At 48.7% G+C, this 18,238-nt stretch overlaps 1 protein-coding gene across 22 annotated transcripts in view; it reads left to right on the top strand.

Moving 5' to 3' along the window:
- Positions 1 to 18,238, top strand: part of ZNF618 (zinc finger protein 618) — a 162,175-nt gene that overhangs the window by 54,218 nt on the left and 89,719 nt on the right. For all 22 annotated transcript variants that reach the window (XM_055719756.1, XM_055719773.1, XM_055719760.1 and 19 more), the window contains exon 2: positions 12,426 to 12,469. In XM_055719756.1, the coding sequence (XP_055575731.1) occupies positions 12,426 to 12,469 (44 nt within the window). The remainder of the gene's footprint in view (positions 1 to 12,425; positions 12,470 to 18,238) is intronic.

Here is an 18,238-nt window from a genome sequence, read left to right as displayed (position 1 = left end):
GTGAAGTGTAGGTGAGCATAATCTTTTCTATTTTGAAGGAAGAGCTTGGGGAAGCTGGTGCACGTGAGCCCAGCATCTTCTGCAGTGGTTACTCACGGGGGACTGGAGCAGGCTGGTGGCCGGAGGATCTCTGGTGACACATCTGGAGGAGCAGACAGCCCTTGGCCTAATGTTTTTCTTGTGCAGAGGAGCACAGACTCATTTCAGTGGGTTCATTGCTCCTTTCTGCACGTGGAGGCAGAACCAGCCCTCTCTGGCTCTGGCAGCAGCAGCCCGTGTGGCAGGGAAGCCCAGGCTGCCTTTGGAAATTCGGTTTTGATGCTTGGGCTCGGGGATTGCTCTCCAGCTCTTCCACACGACCCGGGGCTGTGTCTGAATTTGGGGCAGGCTATCACACCTGCTGGCTTGCCTTTCACAAGGCTTTGCAGCAGCTGCTGGCCTGCAGACAGGCAGAGCACTAATGATGCTGCCTGCAAAATTCACCCCAAAATGGATCCTGTAAGAACATTTGTACCTTTTTCACATGACGGTGGCAGTTCTCCCACTGTCCCCTGACAAATCTGTCTGGTGGCAGGGCTATGCAAAAAAATTTTGTTGTTGTTTTCTTGAAGCTCTGACAGATTGAGAAATTCCTTTTCAGGTTGAGCCAGAATAAAAATATATTGATTTTAATTTTTGTTGTTGACCAGAAAATAAAGACTATCTTTTAAGGTTGCATGGTTTCGAGCTGAGCAGAATCTGGGGCTTCCATGTGCTTCGTTTAGATTTTGAGCGTATCTTCCAGTTCTTGCTTTAAAAAATATTTTGCCTGTACTAATCATAAAATTTTAAATGTCAGGCTGTGTCACTTCCACTTTTTGAAAATGAGTGTTATACTGTACTGTATGAATGGTTCAGCAAAAATGACACTAATCCATGCAGTGGCCGGTCTTGCTATAGCTACGCTTTTGGCTGAAAATAATTTCCCTGCAGCTCTATGGCCTCATTTTTTCAGCTGCGTGAACTATAGAGAATTGAAGGTCACACGGGTCAGGTCCCGGTGATGTTTGTCCCATGTAAACCACTTGAAAAACAGTTTCTTTAGCCCAACCGACGGCTTGGAGATGTCGATGTGGGAGTGATGGAAGTGAAGGTCAGTGGTACGGGGTGACAGTCCTGCTCTTCCCAACGCTGTGCCGGGTTTGAGGACTTCTGGGTGAGGGTTGTGGGGTCACCATTCCCTCTGCCCTTGGGCAATGTTTGGGTTATCTCGAGGAGAGAAGCAGTGTCTCAGCAGGATCGCTGCTGCAGCCTTAACAGGCTTAAATGTACCCAGGAAAAGTTGTTTTTCCTCTTCCCTTATTTTCCAAATTGCCATCGTTCTCGGGAAGCTGGCAAACCCTCCCACCCTTGCTGAGAGCAGCTAGGCTGTTTTGCTTTTTGGTCCTTTTTTATTTTGGTTTCTTTTCTTTTTCTCCATTTTTTTTTTTTTTTAATCTTGGAGGTTTGTTTGTTTGTTTATTGATTTATATCTGCTCGGGGAGTCGATCTGATGATATTTATAGGATTTGTGGTTGGCTAATGGGAGTTATTTTGCAAGCAGAATTTCTAAGATTTCTACTTTAAGCCTGCTTCTTCTCCAGCTTCCTTCATTTCCACCCCTTCCTCCTCTTTTCACTTTTTTCTCTTTTCACTATTTTTTCTTTCTTTTTTTTTTTATTTTTGAGGGAGCCAGGCAGACTAAATCCTTTCTGAATTCCCCCCTGTAATTACTGCTCTTTTTTAAGTTTGAAAAAATTACTCAGCTTTGTGTGCCTTCCCCCCTTCTTACTTTTAGATGGATGTGGTTTGACTTTTTTTCCTCCCTTTCCAAAGTAAAATTACCACCATTTCATGCTATTAAAAAAAGCCAATCATGCAAAACTGAGAGAGAAGGTGATGTCCCGTAGTTAACCTTCCAATGGTAAATGTTTTAGTTTCAACCTCACAGCCTCTGAATGCTACAAAGGATTTTGTTTATAAGGATAAAATATGTATTTTGTAAATGGGACAGCCTTCCCCACTAGCACTGGGAAGGGGTCTCGGGTGCCAGCCTTGCAGGGGACCCTTGGCCAACACTGGACTGCCCTATGGTTGTGTTCCTAACACCATCTCACTGTGATATCTATCCAATTATGCATTTTTTTAATTCTAGATAGTAATTTTCTGCGTTGTTGTGTATTTGACAAACGTTTCATTTTTCATTACATCTCTCAGATTGAAGCTGAACATTATCAGTACCTTGCATCTGGGCAGTGCTGTTAATGATGGAGGGACCCAAAGCATTCTCCAGGATTTACAAAAAAAAAAAAAAAAAAAAAAAGAAAAAAGAAGTAAAACCAACTCCAAAACGTACAGTTCTGCCCAGGGATATTGCATTACTCCCACTGAAACACAGCTGACTTAACCATGAGCTGGAGCAGCTCCTCTGGGACATGCTTCACAGCCTCGGCAGGTTTGAAGGGCAGAGTTTCAGTCTTAGGAAAAGCTGCTTCCAAGAAGTGCTTCATCGCAGGGCTCCTGCTCAGCGCCGCGACCCGTGGTGCTGTGGCCGGTGGGTGCCCCAGCAGAGCGAGCGGTCCTCTGAGAATTTTCTTGACCTGAGTCAGTTTTGGTTTTCTCTTTCATTTTTCTTCATGTGTTGGGTCAGGGCTTCTGGAAGGTCACAGACTCTTGTAAGAGACCAGCAGGGTGATCCATGGGAGCCTCCGTCCTTTGTGTGCTGGGAAGCAGCAACGGGACTTTGTGGTTTCATGGGCAGATGGGAAGTACCTGGTTTGTCCTCTGGATACAGGCTTGGTATCTCTTTCCCAACATCCTTTTTAATGCTCAGAGAGCAGGATTTGAGCATCTCCAACAGCTTGTGATGGAGGTGAGCCCATGGCTGATGGGCCATCCTGCTATCCAACACCTTGGAGTGTCTCCTGGCTGGTCTTTGTGTTGGCCAAACCGTGCCGAGCTCCATGACCGGGACCACCTGGGAGGCTGTGCTCCCCGCCGCGGCTCCAGGCACTGCGACCCCCCCTCTCACTGTCATCGCACAGGCTTATTTTGGGGTAGACGAAACTCTGTTCCCCTTCAGCTGCTGCTGAGCTCCTCCACGTGTGGTGGAGATGGAACGGTTCCTCCGGCTGCCTCCCATCAGTGGAGTGGCGGTGAGAGCCCCAGGCGCTCCCATCCTGCTCCGCTTGGGACCTGCTTCAGCTTCAACTCAACTTTCAGGTCTTTCCCACCACATTGCAGCAGCCGGGCAGGGCTGGACCTCTGCAGGTGGATGGTTCCTGGCTGTTCCTGCTGGGGGGGACCCGTGTGGTGGGATGCCGTCCCAGCATCCGACGCAGCCATCAAAGCCAAGCCTGCCTACGCCAGCCAGGAGATGTGCCGGCTCACAAACACCCAAACAAAACGTGTCTGACGGCACTTCTGTAGTAAAACGGGTGGGATTCCATGTATAAATCAGTCCTATTGTAAATTCTTTTTCCCTGCGTGCACTCATAGCTTGTTAGATATGTTTGTTTTATCAACTTGGAAAAATGCCTGTAATAGGATTTTTTTAAAAATCGATTTCCTGAGAGTTTCCTGTGAAACTGGAAACCTGGAAAGATGGGTGGATTTCTGAAATGCTATCGCATGGCTGCTTCTCCCTGCTTTCACCCCCCACCCCCACCCCCCCCCCCAAGTAAAAAATAATAATCCCTTCTCTCCCCCAAGGTTTCATTCCATATACATTTATTCTTTAAAAATATTTCCAGCTGTTTCTTTTGCTGGGAAACTCATACCATCTGTAAACAACTGCTTGATGCAGATAATTCTGTTGTTTTGCCCGGTCACTCTTTTTTTCCAGGTTTTATAATATGAGAGTTCAGAAGTAATCAGTAATGCCTTTTCTTCTCTTCACCCTCAATTTGGTTATTTTTCTCCTAAAGAGGGGAGTAAGGAGAGCACTGAGCAACAGGAGATGGAAAAAATATTTTGATTACTTTTCAGTTGCTTATAATCAACCAGTAACTCTTTAAATCCAGACCAATTTGCTGCACTGATTTAATTCATAATTTTAATTTCATGATGCTTTGAGGAAAAAAAAAAAAAAAAGGTATGTCAGGTTGAAGCTTTTTAATACTTGTTTGAACATTTGCAGTTTTAGGTTAAAATTTATCTAATGTTCCCTTTCTTCGGTCTGCTTCTGCTAGCATGTGCTTCTTGAATTTCCCTGGACTGTCACGGGAGAAAAATTTGAAATTCAAAGCACAGATTCTGCCAGTACTTTCAGCAAGTTAATAAAATTACTCATATGAATATTCCCTTGACTCAGGCAACTGCTTACAGCCCTTAAACATGTCTGCGGCCGTCTGAAGTATTGGGAGCCGGAGCGTGTGGTCGGTGGGTCGCAGACCCGGGGTCCCTCAGAGGCAATTTTTTTTTCCATTTCAAGACATGGTTCAGCCCCTGGCCAGGCTGGTGGTGAGGTTGTGATGGGGTTTTTCATTGTCTTGCTGGTTTTGGTGTTTGCACAGCTCTCCTGGTTAGCAAAACTGCATGTGCACCTTTTCCAGCAGGAATTTGACCTTTTCGGTTTGCAACTTTTGTAGAACTTAGGAGTTACTGAGGCAACTCAGAAATTGGGTGGATGCAGGCAACGCACCCAAGTTACTACATTAGGATCACAACATGGGAAGATAATAAATGGTAGGCAAGAGGTAAATAAAATGAAACTGTGAGAATAATTTCTAGGCTTCAATCATGATTTTTTATTATTATTTTTTGCCTACTGACAGTTTTTACCTCCCTGCTGCAACTTTTTCTGCCCAGGTAAGAGTTTGGGCAGAATTTCGAGCAAACCCAGTCCCACTGTTTGCAAGACTAAGCAAAAAAACCCCAACAAACCCAAGGAAAAAAAAAAAAAAGAAGTTACAAGAAAAATAATTCTCCTGCCAATACAAAGAGAATTGAAATCAGCGTAGAGAGGGCCCCCGGGTAAGTCAGAAGTGAAACTTGTGAGCAGAGGGGATCATTCCCGACTGGGCTTTTCCAGTGAAAACCTGTGCTCACACCAGGTCTTTGTGTTGTGCTGATCAACCTCCTAGCTGGTTTTGTCATTAGTGTTTGTTACTAATTAGTATTTGGGAAGCACCTAGTGAATTCCCGGCGACTGGGAACCTGTGGGAAGGTGAGTGGTGAGAAATACCGTCAGCTGTTAATTGTCCCTGGTACTGCGGGGATGGGCACCAGCAAAGGGGGGGGTCACTGCACCCCTCCGTGGGGACTGGGGGAGCCCCCTGGTTTCACCTGAGATGGGGGGAGAGCATCCTCTCTGCAACTGCAATGCTCTCGGGGGGGCGGTCCTGGGGGTTTTTGACTGAGCACTCTGATCCTGTGGTACCATTGCCCCCAGTGATGGTGTTTGCTGGCTTAAGGTCTTCTTGACGTGTCTTCTGGGATGTTGGCCACGACCAAGAAGGGGATGTAGCCAGGGGCCCAGCCAAGCTTGGGTGATTCTGTATTCCCATATGGCATCCCTTCCGATTTCTTCTTAGGCTAAGCAACCATCTCCAGCAGATGTGCTCATGTGGGTGAGGTGGTTGCTCAATAAATCTCATCAATTTGGGTACGCTAAAACACGCTCCAGACATGGGGCAGCTGCGTGGGGAGTGATGTCCCCCAGCCTCGAGCATCGGGATGCTCCATCTGCCCAACATGGGAGCACTGGGGACACGTTGTGTCCCTGCAGGTCACAGTCACCTTGGCACCTTCCCATGAGCCAGCCTGGGAAATCATGGTGTTAAAATACATCTTTCTAAAGCTTGGTTTGCCTAACGCATATGGCCGGGAGTGAGGAGTACCCTGCTGGCGCACGCTGGAGGCGTTTCTGCGTGCTGCCTTTGAGCCCAAATGAGCTCATCGGTCTTCACACCCCTGGGTGGTCCATGGGTGTTTGGTACTACTGCATCTCGGATGTCCTGCTCCAGCAGCAGCAGTGTGGAGCATCACCAGCGGTGTGGAGCATCACCAGTGCATGTCCCCACCAGGTTTGGGTTCCACCCATTGTCAGCATCTGTCATCCCCCTCGCCTGCTGGAAAGCTCATCCCTGCCTTGGCAGGAGCTGCACATGCTTCTGCGGCCAGCATGGGAGTCGCTGCCTTTTTCTTCTGATGACCTCAAGTCAAAAACACTCCCGCTGTTCTCCGAGGGTTCAAAAATCTCAGATATTATTTTTTTCTGCTGTCGGGTTTTCCCCCTTACCGCAGGAAGAAGCACTGACCTCAGCCCATCCGCGCGCTGTTTTTTCCCCGCGGCCAGGCTACAGCTGAGTAAAAGGGCAAAATTCCCCCGGATGCTCATGAATAATTTTGACACTACTATTTTTTAAAGCTGCTGCTGGCATCTGTGACTCATGTCTTGGCAGTGTTGCCTCACGGTCAGGACGAGGGATGTTTGCAGACCCTGTGATGGGCATGGGAGGACGGGGGACCCTCGCTCCAGGGACTCTGGACTTCTCAGAGAAGATGCCTTGGGTAGAGCTCAGATTTCCTCCTTGCAGATATTTTTTATTATCATTATTATTATTATTATTTTGGTTGTTTCTTGAGGGGAACCTGCAGCTGAGGAAATAGGCAGCGCATTCCTCTGGCCCAAGGAACTTAGTCGTTCCCTGGTGGAAAATCCATCCCTTTTGGAGGCTGCTCTTGCGGATCTGCAAAAGGTGCAGACAGGATGGGGCAGAGCAGCCTGGAGCAGCCCAGATCGTTTTCCTTTGTGCAGAGGATGCTCAGGCTCTGGGAAGCACCTGGGCACGGGACCTGCTCAGCTCCTGCATCAGCTGAGCGTTGCTCCCTGTTCTTAATAAACTTTGGGGGACGTGGCTGAGCTGGGGGTGGCGGGGTGAGAAGGACAACATAGGGGTTTACGTAGGAGGTGCAGTGCCATGCAAAACCAGGGGGTTCCCTTAGCATCCGCTGCTTTGGCAGGAGGAAGCAAAGATCAAAAAAAAAAAGGGGGGGGGGGACGACGACATGGGTGTGTTTATGGGTCCTTGTGCTCTGCAGATGTTTCAGTGTGATGCAGGGTTTTTTTGTTGCCTTTGCTATTTAATGAAAATTAAATAGGAAACTGCCAATGTCTTGCCCTTTGTGGGGAAAAAAAAAGGGGGAAAAAAAAAAGGCACTTCCTGCATTTTCTGTTGCTCTGAAGTTAATAATAACAGACAGTGCAGGTAGGCAGGCCTGCAGTTATTTTTATGGCGCATTCCTTTGTGAGACCTGTTTTCAGTTGCTTCTCCCATTGCCAAATTTTAATTGTTTGGGGTGAAATTCTCTGCGCTGGGTGCTGCTGCCTTGTTTCTGAACTGTACGTGTGTTTTGTGTTTAACCGAAAATTGTTCAGCTGTCTTTGGGAAGGCGTTGGGGAAAGGAGGTGGTGGGTTTGGGTTGTGGGTTGCTTTTTTTTTCTTAAGTAAAACTAAAAACTGCCCTTTTATAAGGGATCTGGAGAGGAAAGCTGGCTTGTCCTGCCCTGGGAGAGGAGCTGGGGTGAGCAGCTTCTGCTCCTCCTGGGCAAAATTAGGGGCATCTCACCTCGGGAGAGCCAGGGTGAAGTTCAGCAGTAAATCATGGAGAGTGGCTGTGTACAAGTAAATAAATGGATTTAAAACCTTTTAGCCCCTGGGGAAGGCTCTGGCAGTGGCGGATGGGGGGGGGTCTTGGCACCCCTGTCCCACAGTGGGCGTCACTCACGCTCATGGGAACAGATCTGAGCGTGGTGTATGTGGATGCAAATCGAAGTGATTTGAATAATTGTTTTTAATCATAATTTAAGTGATCAGGCAGAAAGCCCGTGCTTAATTCTTCTGAAAATCTCATTTAACATTTTTAGGGTTTTTAGGGTTTTTTGTGTGTGTTTTGCAGTAATTGTTAAAACGTTGGGTTTTTTTCTCAATATAGTGTAGCCCTTTCTATAAACTTGGATTTCTCAGGTCAGTTATACATCTGCTTGGACTTCTAATTTTTGACACTTTATCCTGTTAGGAGATGTTTACTGATACATTTCTTATTTATCACATGATTTACTTTTCACTTACAACTTGAGTTGAGGAACATATGGCCAGAAACCACATTCTGCTTTCATGCATTTTAATTTAAAAGATATTTATTAGCATTAGTTAAACAAAACTACCTTAAACGTACCCGATACGTAGAAAAGCAGCTTTAGGGAATCATATTTTGCATTGTAAATTATTTTATGTGAGAGATTGTATGACTAATTATCCAACCTGTGTTTCAGAGCTCTGTGTCCGTCCTCCCCTGCTCGCCGACCGACAGGCAGATGCAAACTCTGCTCCTCTGCTTTTTCAATCATAAATGAAGAAGTCACCAAATTAAATTACCTGGGTAAACTGGTGTGCAGGAGATTTCGCTTTGCCCTTCCCAAAGACGCTCCTTTGTTGAAAGCTGCTCTGACCCATTTCGGCACGTTCTGGTTGCTGGCAGTTAAATGGTGATTTCCAGCAGTTCACCGCTTTGATTTCCTTACAATATTTGTACTTTTTAAATACCGTTTTTTAGAATTCAAATGTTATATTTTAAATGGATTAATAGCGTGGCCTGCAAAAGGCAGCATCCCTTCACATTTGATTCCAAATGGGCTTACTGCAAAATAAAAGGAAAAAAAGCTTATTTCAGCCCAATTTTTAAAAATAGGTCTTCCCAAATTTTCAAAATAGGTAGGTAAAAATCTGCCGGTTTTTTCCCTGTGCCAAAGGTGAGCCCCAAGCAAGGCAGAGAGGAGGGTGTCACCATTCAGGTGGGTGGTGGGCTGGAGCCCCCCCAAGGGGTGATGTGCCTGTGGACCTGCGGGTGTTCTTTGGGCAGCACAGTGGGTGCTGCCACCCAGCCCCGCGCTGGGGGCGCCTCCACGGATGGGAGCCCGTAGGTCTGTGGCGTGGAGGTTATTTTTGAGATTTGTGCTGTGCTTGCTGAGGGTTGGAGCTGCCGACCAGGGTTCAGAGCACTGTGCCGCGTCGCCCTGCCTATCGCCCTGCTGAGGGGCATCCATGCTGCACCTAGGCCAACTTCCATAAACTTTGCTGGTGTATCTCCTTTTTTTATTAAGCTTGTAATCATGTTTATTTGGCCAAGTTTGAGGAGAAAACGGTGGTACTGCTTTATTATGCTTTTTCACCTTCGCATGCTGTGTGTGATTAGAGGAAATTACTTTCCTGCGCCTTGGCTGGCCACGCTGCAGCGCAGGTGCCGGTGACTGACGACTGAATCATCCTGCAGCCCCAGGATGGCCTGGGGGTCAGCATGCTTGGTGCTGCACAAGGGCTGGAAAGAGTTTGTAAGCAGGGCAAATTACTGGCACAGAAAAATTTCCAGTTAATTGCATGTTTGGAAGCTGGAGCAGTGTGTGAAGGTGTCTCCCGGTGGCACCTTTGGCGAGAGTGGGCTTATTTAAGCATCCAGAAATCAGCTAGATCTGATTTTTTTCAGACTTGACTTGCTGTTTAAGTCTAGTGGATCCAAGCTAACAGTCAGCTGTGGACTTGTGGCAGCCCAGAAATACCCGTGCCAGTTCTGCCCGTGTCCATACGTGGGTTTTGGTTCCCCCACGGGAGGTGCCAAGGAGATGCCTCCTCTCCAAGAGCATCTTGGCTGCGTGAAACCATCTAGATTGAGAGCTCTCACCTCTGGTGGTTCCTTTTTTTTTGGTCTTTTTTTCTTTTAAAATAAACAAACTCCCTAGCACTGGTGGGGTCACACCATTACACCGCCCTGTCTGTGCTCTTTGTGCATGTCTTGCCATCTGTACTGGTATGTGCTGTGTCCGGAGAGAGGAGAGTCCGTGAATTGCTCGTGGAAAGAGGTCAAAAAGCAAAAGAAGACATTTTTAAGAAAAAAAAAAAAGAGAGAGAGAAAAGGGAAATCAGGCAGGGCAGACACACAGAGAATGAGGAAGGTAAGAAAACCCAGAATTAAATAATAAAATTGCGTATTGGCCCCAGAAGGTGCCGTGCAGTTGGTCAGTGATGGTTGGGAATCGCAGCGGCTGCAGTCACCGCGTCAGTTATTTCCAGGAATTCATTCGCTCAACTCCAAATACAGATACGAAAAGGAACGTAAAATGAATTACATGCATGATCCTTCACAGAGTAATACTTGCATTAGGTTGGGCGGTAAATCACACCGGAGGCACCAGCTAACACTTGTGTATAACCAGGAATAAAATACGGCGTCGGGACATTGATACGCTTTGTGTTGGGAGCACGATCCCTGCACAACGTGTTCTCAAAATGAATTTTACGTAAAGAAATTCTTGATTACATGGAGGATGAATAACTTTGCAATCTGAGAGAGTTTTCCAGTTGGCTACGTGCTTCCCAAACCGAAGTATTTTCAATTTTGGTAACATTTCGGTAACACTTGGTGTTACGGCTGGACGCAGGTGATGTGACGGTGGAGCCGAGGTTGTGCCTTTAGCTTTGGTGTCTGTATTTTGTGGCTTTCAGGAGCACTTGTCCAGGCGACCTTTATGCTCAGCGGGTGTTTTTCATGTGGAATTATATTGCAGGAGCCTGGGCAATTTCTGGGGAGCATGGCTTGCAGGGCGGCTGGCGAGGTTGGGATGTGCAGAAAGCCCTGTCAATGGATGGGAATTGTAGCGTGCTCCATCTCTAGGGGATTTTGGATTGCGCCGATGCCCCAGCACCCCACAGGGTTTGTGCCCTGGCTGTATGTTAAGCCTCCCTTTTCCCTATTTTTTTTAATTTTTTTTTTTTTTTTGGTTGCGCATACAGATCTAATCTTCTAGAAAATGCCCCGAAGGCTTGAGCAATCTACCAGTTGCAGGAACCCATAAAGCCTTTTTTTTTTTTTTCCCCCATTGTGTAAGCATGACAAATCATTAATTTTTGATTGATTGCTTTGAATTATGGGTGCTCTGACATCCTTTCTGTAGCTGAACAGCTGTATAACAAATGAACATATCAGTGCTCACAAAAGATTGGAGATCTAACAGAAGCAATTACATTGTCAGCTCCTCCCTTCTGGCTTTTCCCAGGCAATGGAGGGAGGAAATTTTTTAACAGAAATTCCTCAAGTGGCTAACAATAATAATAATAATAATTTAAAAAATACCTTTTTGTAATTGAGTTAGATTTTTATCTCTTCATTTCCAGTGGATTTCTTAAACCTTCAGAAGCCAGGATGTGTTTCTGCTTTGTGTAACTTGGAGAATCCCTTTGAAGAAAATTTCACATGAAGAATTAAAAAAATAAAATCAAATTGCAATTTTTGGTTGCTATTCCTTTAAGATTTCAGAATTGCACCAGTGCACTAAATGTGACCTCCATAACTTTTAAATTAAGAATTTATGCTGGCTTGAAATTTATGAAATATTTCAGCATGAAAGAAAGCCTTTTTCCCTCAGGAAAATTGAGCAATAAATCACAGCACTCTCGATTTACTGCCCTACAGCCAGCCAAAGATAGGATTTTTTTCCTTCCCCCCTTCATTCTGAAAAAAAAAAAAAAAAAAAAAAAAAAGTAATCATATAAGACAGCTTAGCTGCTATCCTCCCACTCTCTAGAATTTTTAATTTCAGCTGTTTCTGCTTGGATTTATTTCCAATATTCCTGCTCAGCTTTTCAATTTCCTCAGTTATTAAATTTTAATTCAGTGCATTAGCATTTAAATTAAAAAAGGGTTTATTTTATCGAAATCGTTGGCTAGCCCCCATCCTGCTGCACATGAATTGCCTGTTTCTGCCATTTGCACAAAATGTGAAATGCAGCTAATATCTTTTAACTTGTATTTGCACAAATTCAGAAATAAAATTTCTGGGTTTGGAATAATATTGTCTTTCCAAAGAAGCCCCTCATCAGCGAGCCGGGGGAAGGAGGCGAAAAGGAGGAGACACTGGTTACTCCTTGCTCAGCCCTTTCTAGGGGCCCAGAGGGTCTCAATTAGGAAATTCATCATTAATGAAGGGAGGTGCGCCGGACCTGCCCCTCTAATTCAGGAGTGGGGCCATCTCCGCTCGGACAGAGCATTGGATTTGGCGATACCTGCCTTATTTCCCTCCTGCAGATTGCTTATTTTTGCATAGGAGGGATAGTTCCTTGAAACTTGGGTAAAGCGCAATAAGTAACTGCATGGGAGCAGCCGGGAGGACCGACTGGGGACCTTGCCTCCGTGGTGGGACCGTGTCCGAAACCCGTCCTGGGCTTCTGCAGAGCTGGGTTTGGTGCACGCCGTGTCCTGCCGGTGCTGGGCGCGGGGCGGGTGCGTAGCTCGGAATGGAAAAACCCCAGGTATTTTGGGTGCAGTGTGCTAGCAGGAAGAGTTTGGCGGGCAGTCTTGCCTTTCTTAACCTAAACAGCCTTTTATTTTTTTGATGTCTTTTGTCCCCTTAGGCCAACGAGAGCAACAGCAGTGGGCGGAGGAGCTCTTCCAGCAGGTAGGTAGATGGTTTCTGTGCTGGGTGGGATGTGGTGGGCAGATGGGGCTCTGCTGGGATGTGGCACTCCATCTCGGGGATGGGTGACAAAGCGTGACCGCATGAGAGGGGTGAGCTGGGAGATCTTACAGCACAGCATCCATACGCCCACTTTTGGATTTTGCTAAAAGGAGGGATGCGGGAAGGATCGTTACAGGCTTGGGGGCTGCAGGAAGGCACGGTTTGCATGTGGTAAGGGGTGGTACAGCTGAGCCCCCCCAGCCCCCTGCTCATGCTGGGGTGCAGACACCAGGGTGAGGCTCTTGGATGGAGACCTTGGGCCATGCTGTGGTGGTTGGGTGCTGCTCTCACGCAGGAGGAGAGGAGGGGTGTCCACCACCCAAGCCCCCTCTGATCCTGCTGAGGAATGTCTTCGCCGCTCCCACCCAGGTGGGTGCAGGACCTGTCAGGTCCCACCTCGGGGACTCTGGTTTGCTGCCACCCCGGTGTGTGTGATGGCGAGCAGGGCGCCCGGGCGTGTGGCATGTCCCCAGCCGGCATGTTGCAGCAGCCTTGCGCGGTGTGGGACGGAGGCGTGCAAGCCCAGCCCAAAGGAGAGGGATGTGCTGAGGTTGGGGCTGCCCTGTACTTTAGCCTTTCTACCTCCTGCTGATGCTGTAGGCTGGCTGGGCTTGCTGGGATGCACTCAAGGATGTGCTTCTTGGTCCCTCTCCATCTCTTGTCCAGTGGAGTCAGTCTGGAGCTGTGAAAGCATGGGGGAAGGGGCAGCTTTCCTTCCTTGGCCAGACACACGTTCTCTCCAGCTGGGTGTCCTCTGATGTGCCAGGCAGCGCTGGGGAGGTGGTGGGAGCCGAGAGCAACACGTGGCTTTGGTGACAGTAGGGTTTACCTGGTCCTGTGCACACTGGAAGCTGATTCCTGGATGTCTGCCATCCACAAGCAAAGTGGCAAACTCACCTCCCAGGTTTAAAAGGTTTTGTGGAAAAAATAGGTGGAGGTGTAGGAGATTAGAAATGCCAGAGTGGAAACGGGAGCGATGCTGAAGGTGCACCGGGGAGGGGAGTATGTGGCCTGGGAAGGGGAACAGGCTGCAGCAGAGCATGGAGACATCCATGACAGCTGGAGAAGATGATGGGAAAGTGAGGAAGGTGCCATCACATGGTGGGACAATGCACAGCTTGTTGGGGGAACTGCCGAGCACCTGAGGTGTGTTTGTGGGTTCCGTCAGCGCGAATGGGTGGTGGCGGACAGCAGAAAACCAGAGCCAGTTTGGCTGCTGTGGGAAAAAGCCAACAGGTATGGAGGGCTGCAGCCCGTCCTGGCATCATCTCCGTCAGCATCACCTGCCCCTTCCTCAGCAAGGGGCGCAGCAACGAGGGCAGCCCCCAAATGCCAGTGTGACCCAGACAGTGGAGCTGTGATGGTGTGGCAGTAGCATCACGCATCGGCGTGACCGGTGCGGAACAAGGCCACCGTCGGTGTGCCCAGCCAAGGTTTGCTGGTCACTCTGCAGGGCTCAGCACTGTTCCCCTGCCTGGGGCAGGTCACCGGTGCTGCGTGGAGCCAACCCCGGTGGGACACGAGGCTCTTCTGCAGGCACCCACAGCCCTTGGCAGCGAAGCAGGGAGCACCAGCGCTCCCCTCAGCACTGCCCTCCTGCTCCGCAGCGGGAGCTGCCCTCCACGGCCTCCCCTCTGCACTGCCAGTGATACCGTCTCTCCACTAGCTGTGTGCCAGAGCATCCTCCTGTTCCCTCTGGAGACTTGAAGGCACTGCTGAAGTTTTATCCCTCAGCTGAAATCATCCTTCCATGTTAAAATGTCTGTTCTTCTGATCTCCAAAACACTGAGATGTGGGTCCCCCCCACACCTCCCGCTGCTGGACACGCACCGAGTGCTCCCTGCCACGACAGCCCTGGTCCCTGCCTGGTGCCCCGGCTGCTCCGCTGCTCGGCATTTCAGGATGAAACACCCTCGTTACCAGCAGCTTTTTGGTGCGGTGACGCTGCCCGGCACAGAACGCCTTGGGTGCCTGCTGGATTGGGCTCGGCAGCGGGGAGCAGCACCAGCATCGGGTGTCGTATGTGGAGGAGGGCTGCTCTGCTCCCAGCATTGGGGTGGCTCATCAGTGTGGTCCAGCGGTGCTCGCTCCTGGGATGCTGGGCATTAGCGTGGATGAAGCACTGGAAGGAAAACTGGGTGTAGGCTGAAGAGCGAGGGAAAAGAGCCAGGCATCGCTTCCTTCCCCTAAATTCTTTGTGTTGACTTTCCACTCAGTTCTGTAGCTCTCGCCCGAGGGTTTTGCAGAGCAGGTGGGTGGGTGCATTTGCCATGTGGGAAGTGACCCTTCAGGGTGTCCCCTATGGGCATCCTCCCTTCCCGGCTGTGCGGGAGGTGCCCTCGGGGCCCAGCACCTGAGCATCCTCCTGTGGGGGACCGATGGCCTTCCCAAAGGTGGGTCCCTGAGCTCCCACCGGCCCCGCAGAACTTCCTCCTGTTACCACCGTTACTTTCTACATGCACAGAGAAGGAGTGCAAGGCTGGCCGTCACTTTTTTCTTTTAGAGAAGTAGAAACAAAATCCCCTTCAGCATCTACCTGACTGAACAAAAGATGGTCAAAAAAAGGAAAATTGCCAAGTCTGGTTTAAAATAAAATAAAAGAAAAAATGAATATGTCAAGAAAGCTCTTTATTAGCGACGAAGGTTGAAATGGGGCTTTGATGAAATCCGTCGGGTCTTTAGCAGCTGGAGGTACAAGGCAGATGTTTTTTAAAGTTGTTGCTGCTTGAAACTCTTAACTACTTGCAAACTATTGAGGACAGTTTTAACGATTAATTTATATGAGAAAAAATATAAGCAAAATAAGGTTGCCAGGACAACTTTCTCTTTCTGCAACTTTTTTTTTTCCTTTTTTTTTTTTTTTTTGACTATAGCACGCTTGATCTTAACATGGTGACTGTAGACTTGGGTTGATCCTATTTTTATTTATTTATTGTATTGAATTGACTTTATTCTGTTTCAAGTAAACATTTAAAGCTCTGAAGGCGCAGGATTTTTATGATCTTCTCACCCCCACAGCTCTGACTGGGCCTGTCTGCTGCTTTTGAAATAACACGGTTCAGCGTGTGCAGCTGTTTGCAGCTAAGAATTGGTGGTAGCAGAAAGCGCTTACTACTCGCCTCCCTTATTAACTTGTGTGTGGTTCCCCTACCTCACTGAATGCTTATTAATGGGGGGGGGTAAAGTGAAGAGAATTATTAGGAGCATAGAAAAAACCCTTCCTTTAAGGGAGCTAGAAGAGAGATGGCTGTTTGCCTTGGAGAAGATGACAACTAAGAGACAACGTGACAAAGCTGTGCATGTTTCTGAACGCTCCGGAGAAGGTAGATCAGAGGCTTCTTTCTTCCTTTTGCAAGGAAAAAAGAGCAGTTGACAAAATTAAAAGGCAGCAAATTAAAAGCCAATAAAAGCCAGGATTTTTTTCTTGCAGTGATGGGCAGTTAGCTGGTGGAGCGTGTTGCCAAGAGCTGGGGCTCGAGCGGGGCTCGGAGGGGGCTCAGGTGAAAGATGGCATCCGTAGGTGCCGTGGGCTCTGGGGGACGAGGCATGTTGCCTGGGGATCAGTTATCTTGCTGGTGCCTACTGGAAAGTTTGTTGAAGCTTCTTCTAGAGCCACTTCTGCACGTGGTGGACCAGGTTCGGTGTGAGTCTGGGTGAGAGTTCTGGGGGGCTTGGAGGGACCAGAGGGCGGTGCGGGAACAGCGCTGGGAGCTGCGGACCTCCGGGGAATCATTGGGAGTCTCCATAACGCTATTGTAAAACTAACTGCTTACCAATAATTAATGTCAGCATTCAGATGGTGGGCTCTGGATCTTGACAAGGAATAATTGAAAAACCAAATGTGCAATTATGTCTGACAAGCAGCGTGTGCTTTTCTTGGTCACCAGAGCCTTGTGTAGTCATGTGTTAGACACGGTTTTATATAATTATTATTGTTTATATGGTGGGTGTCAGAGGAAGGAAGAATTTTAGTTTCAAGTCCTCTGTTGGCTATTTATTTTAAAATCATTAGATTTGTTTTCAGACTTAACTACACTTAATGTGCGAGACTCCTGCTGAATAAATCAGACCCTGATATAGGAGCTGCATCTGTTTGCGGAGGGAACGGAGCCAGCTGGAAGCTCAGCCCCCGTCTGCACCAGGGCTGTCACCAGCCAGGGAACCCGCTCACAGCACAGATGTAGCTGTGCAGAAAAGCATGCTGTGCTCCGAACGGAGCGAAAATCCCAGACCTTCTGGGGTTAGGAGCTCACTGTGAGGGCACGGGTGGCTCCCGGCATTATTGCAGCGTTAACAGCACCGTGGTAGAGGTCCTGAAAGGGGTGGGAAGGTCTCTTGGGGCTGGAGGTGCAGCAGAAGGGCTCCGTGGTGCTGGCCTGGAGGGAGGTCAAGTGCTATGCAGGCAGGAGGGTTTCCAGCGGGTGCTCTAGGCTGGCGCGTGGAGCTCTGCCAGCTCTGGCACGGTGCAGTTTCCCCCCGGTACGCCAGACCGAGCTGTGCTGCTCAGGTAGTCTGGTCCTTTCGGTCTCTTGTCTTAGGAGATGTGACTTTCCAGCTGGAGCAGAAGGTAATGAGAAGTGGTTGCACTACTCTGCTTCTTCTCAGTTCGCCCTTCAGCCTCGCTGGTGGCATCTTTCCCTCTCCTCGCCACGTTGCTTGCTCTGTCCCTGCAGACACGTTGTCCCTAGCACTCCTGTCACCCAGGGGAGGGTCTGCCCTGGGATGGCACTAGCTCTGCGGGCTCCTTTTCCAGCCGTCCATCCTCACCAGGTCCCCCGCGTTTGGGGAAGACAACCTCTGTGTGTGCCCCAGCTGAAAGCTGTGGTCCTCCCAACTTCAGGAGAGGGCTCCATGGGCTGAGCGTTTCCAAGAAGCAAAATTATTTCAATTGTTTCCTCTTTCTTTAAAAGGCCACCTGTGGGATTTTCAGTCCCAGAGCGTGAAGAGCTTCAGACTCATCCTGCATCAGAGAGACAGAGAAAACTATTAATCATTAGGCAAGGTATTTAATAAGCCCTGGTGCTCTCTGAAGGGTTCTCACCAGCCATCTTCAAAAAGAACCAAACAAACCAGCCAGCTGAAGCCCCCCCCAAGCCCCCTCTGGCCAATTTAAAGAAGCAGGTAGTTCAGTTCTGTACTGCGACCAGCGCAGCAGCTGTGGGAAACCAGGCAGGTTTCCTTGAAAGACGAAAGTCAGACGGGTGTACCCATACGGAGAGGCAGTGGCACTCGGACACATCCCATGGACAGGTACATTTTCTATGTAACCCGCACCAGTTTGCCAAACGCCAGAGCTTCGGAGGGCTTCGGTTGGTGTGAGGTGGGTAAACGTTCCTTTGTGGAGCTCTAAGTACCAAGATGCCGTAGCTATCGGGTCTTCAGCAAAGCAGAGTTACCAGGAAATTGTTTTCCTTGGGTCACCCCCTCTCCTGGGCAGCTTGGGGTTGTTCTGATAATGGCGTAGAGCCTCACAGCTTGTTTACGTTAAATGCATGTCTATCTCCAGCAGCAGGACATCTGCCACCTCATTTGTATCGCTCTCCAGCTGGGGAGTTTTCCCAGTCCCAAGGTCCTGGCTCCTTTTCTGTCTCTCTTTTTCCCCTTGCTCATTTGATCCCATTCATCTTGTGGTGGTGCCGTGCCACGCTGCCGCCGGCGCGTCGGTGGCATGGGCCGGCACAGGCTGCCTGTGGCCGTGCTGGGGGACCT

This window comes from Falco cherrug, chromosome 9 (genome assembly GCF_023634085.1).
Source record: "Falco cherrug isolate bFalChe1 chromosome 9, bFalChe1.pri, whole genome shotgun sequence".
In the NCBI taxonomy this organism is placed as follows: domain Eukaryota; kingdom Metazoa; phylum Chordata; class Aves; order Falconiformes; family Falconidae; genus Falco; species Falco cherrug.
Note: the sequence above shows the minus strand (reverse complement) of the source record. Positions and strands in the feature narration are given on the sequence as shown.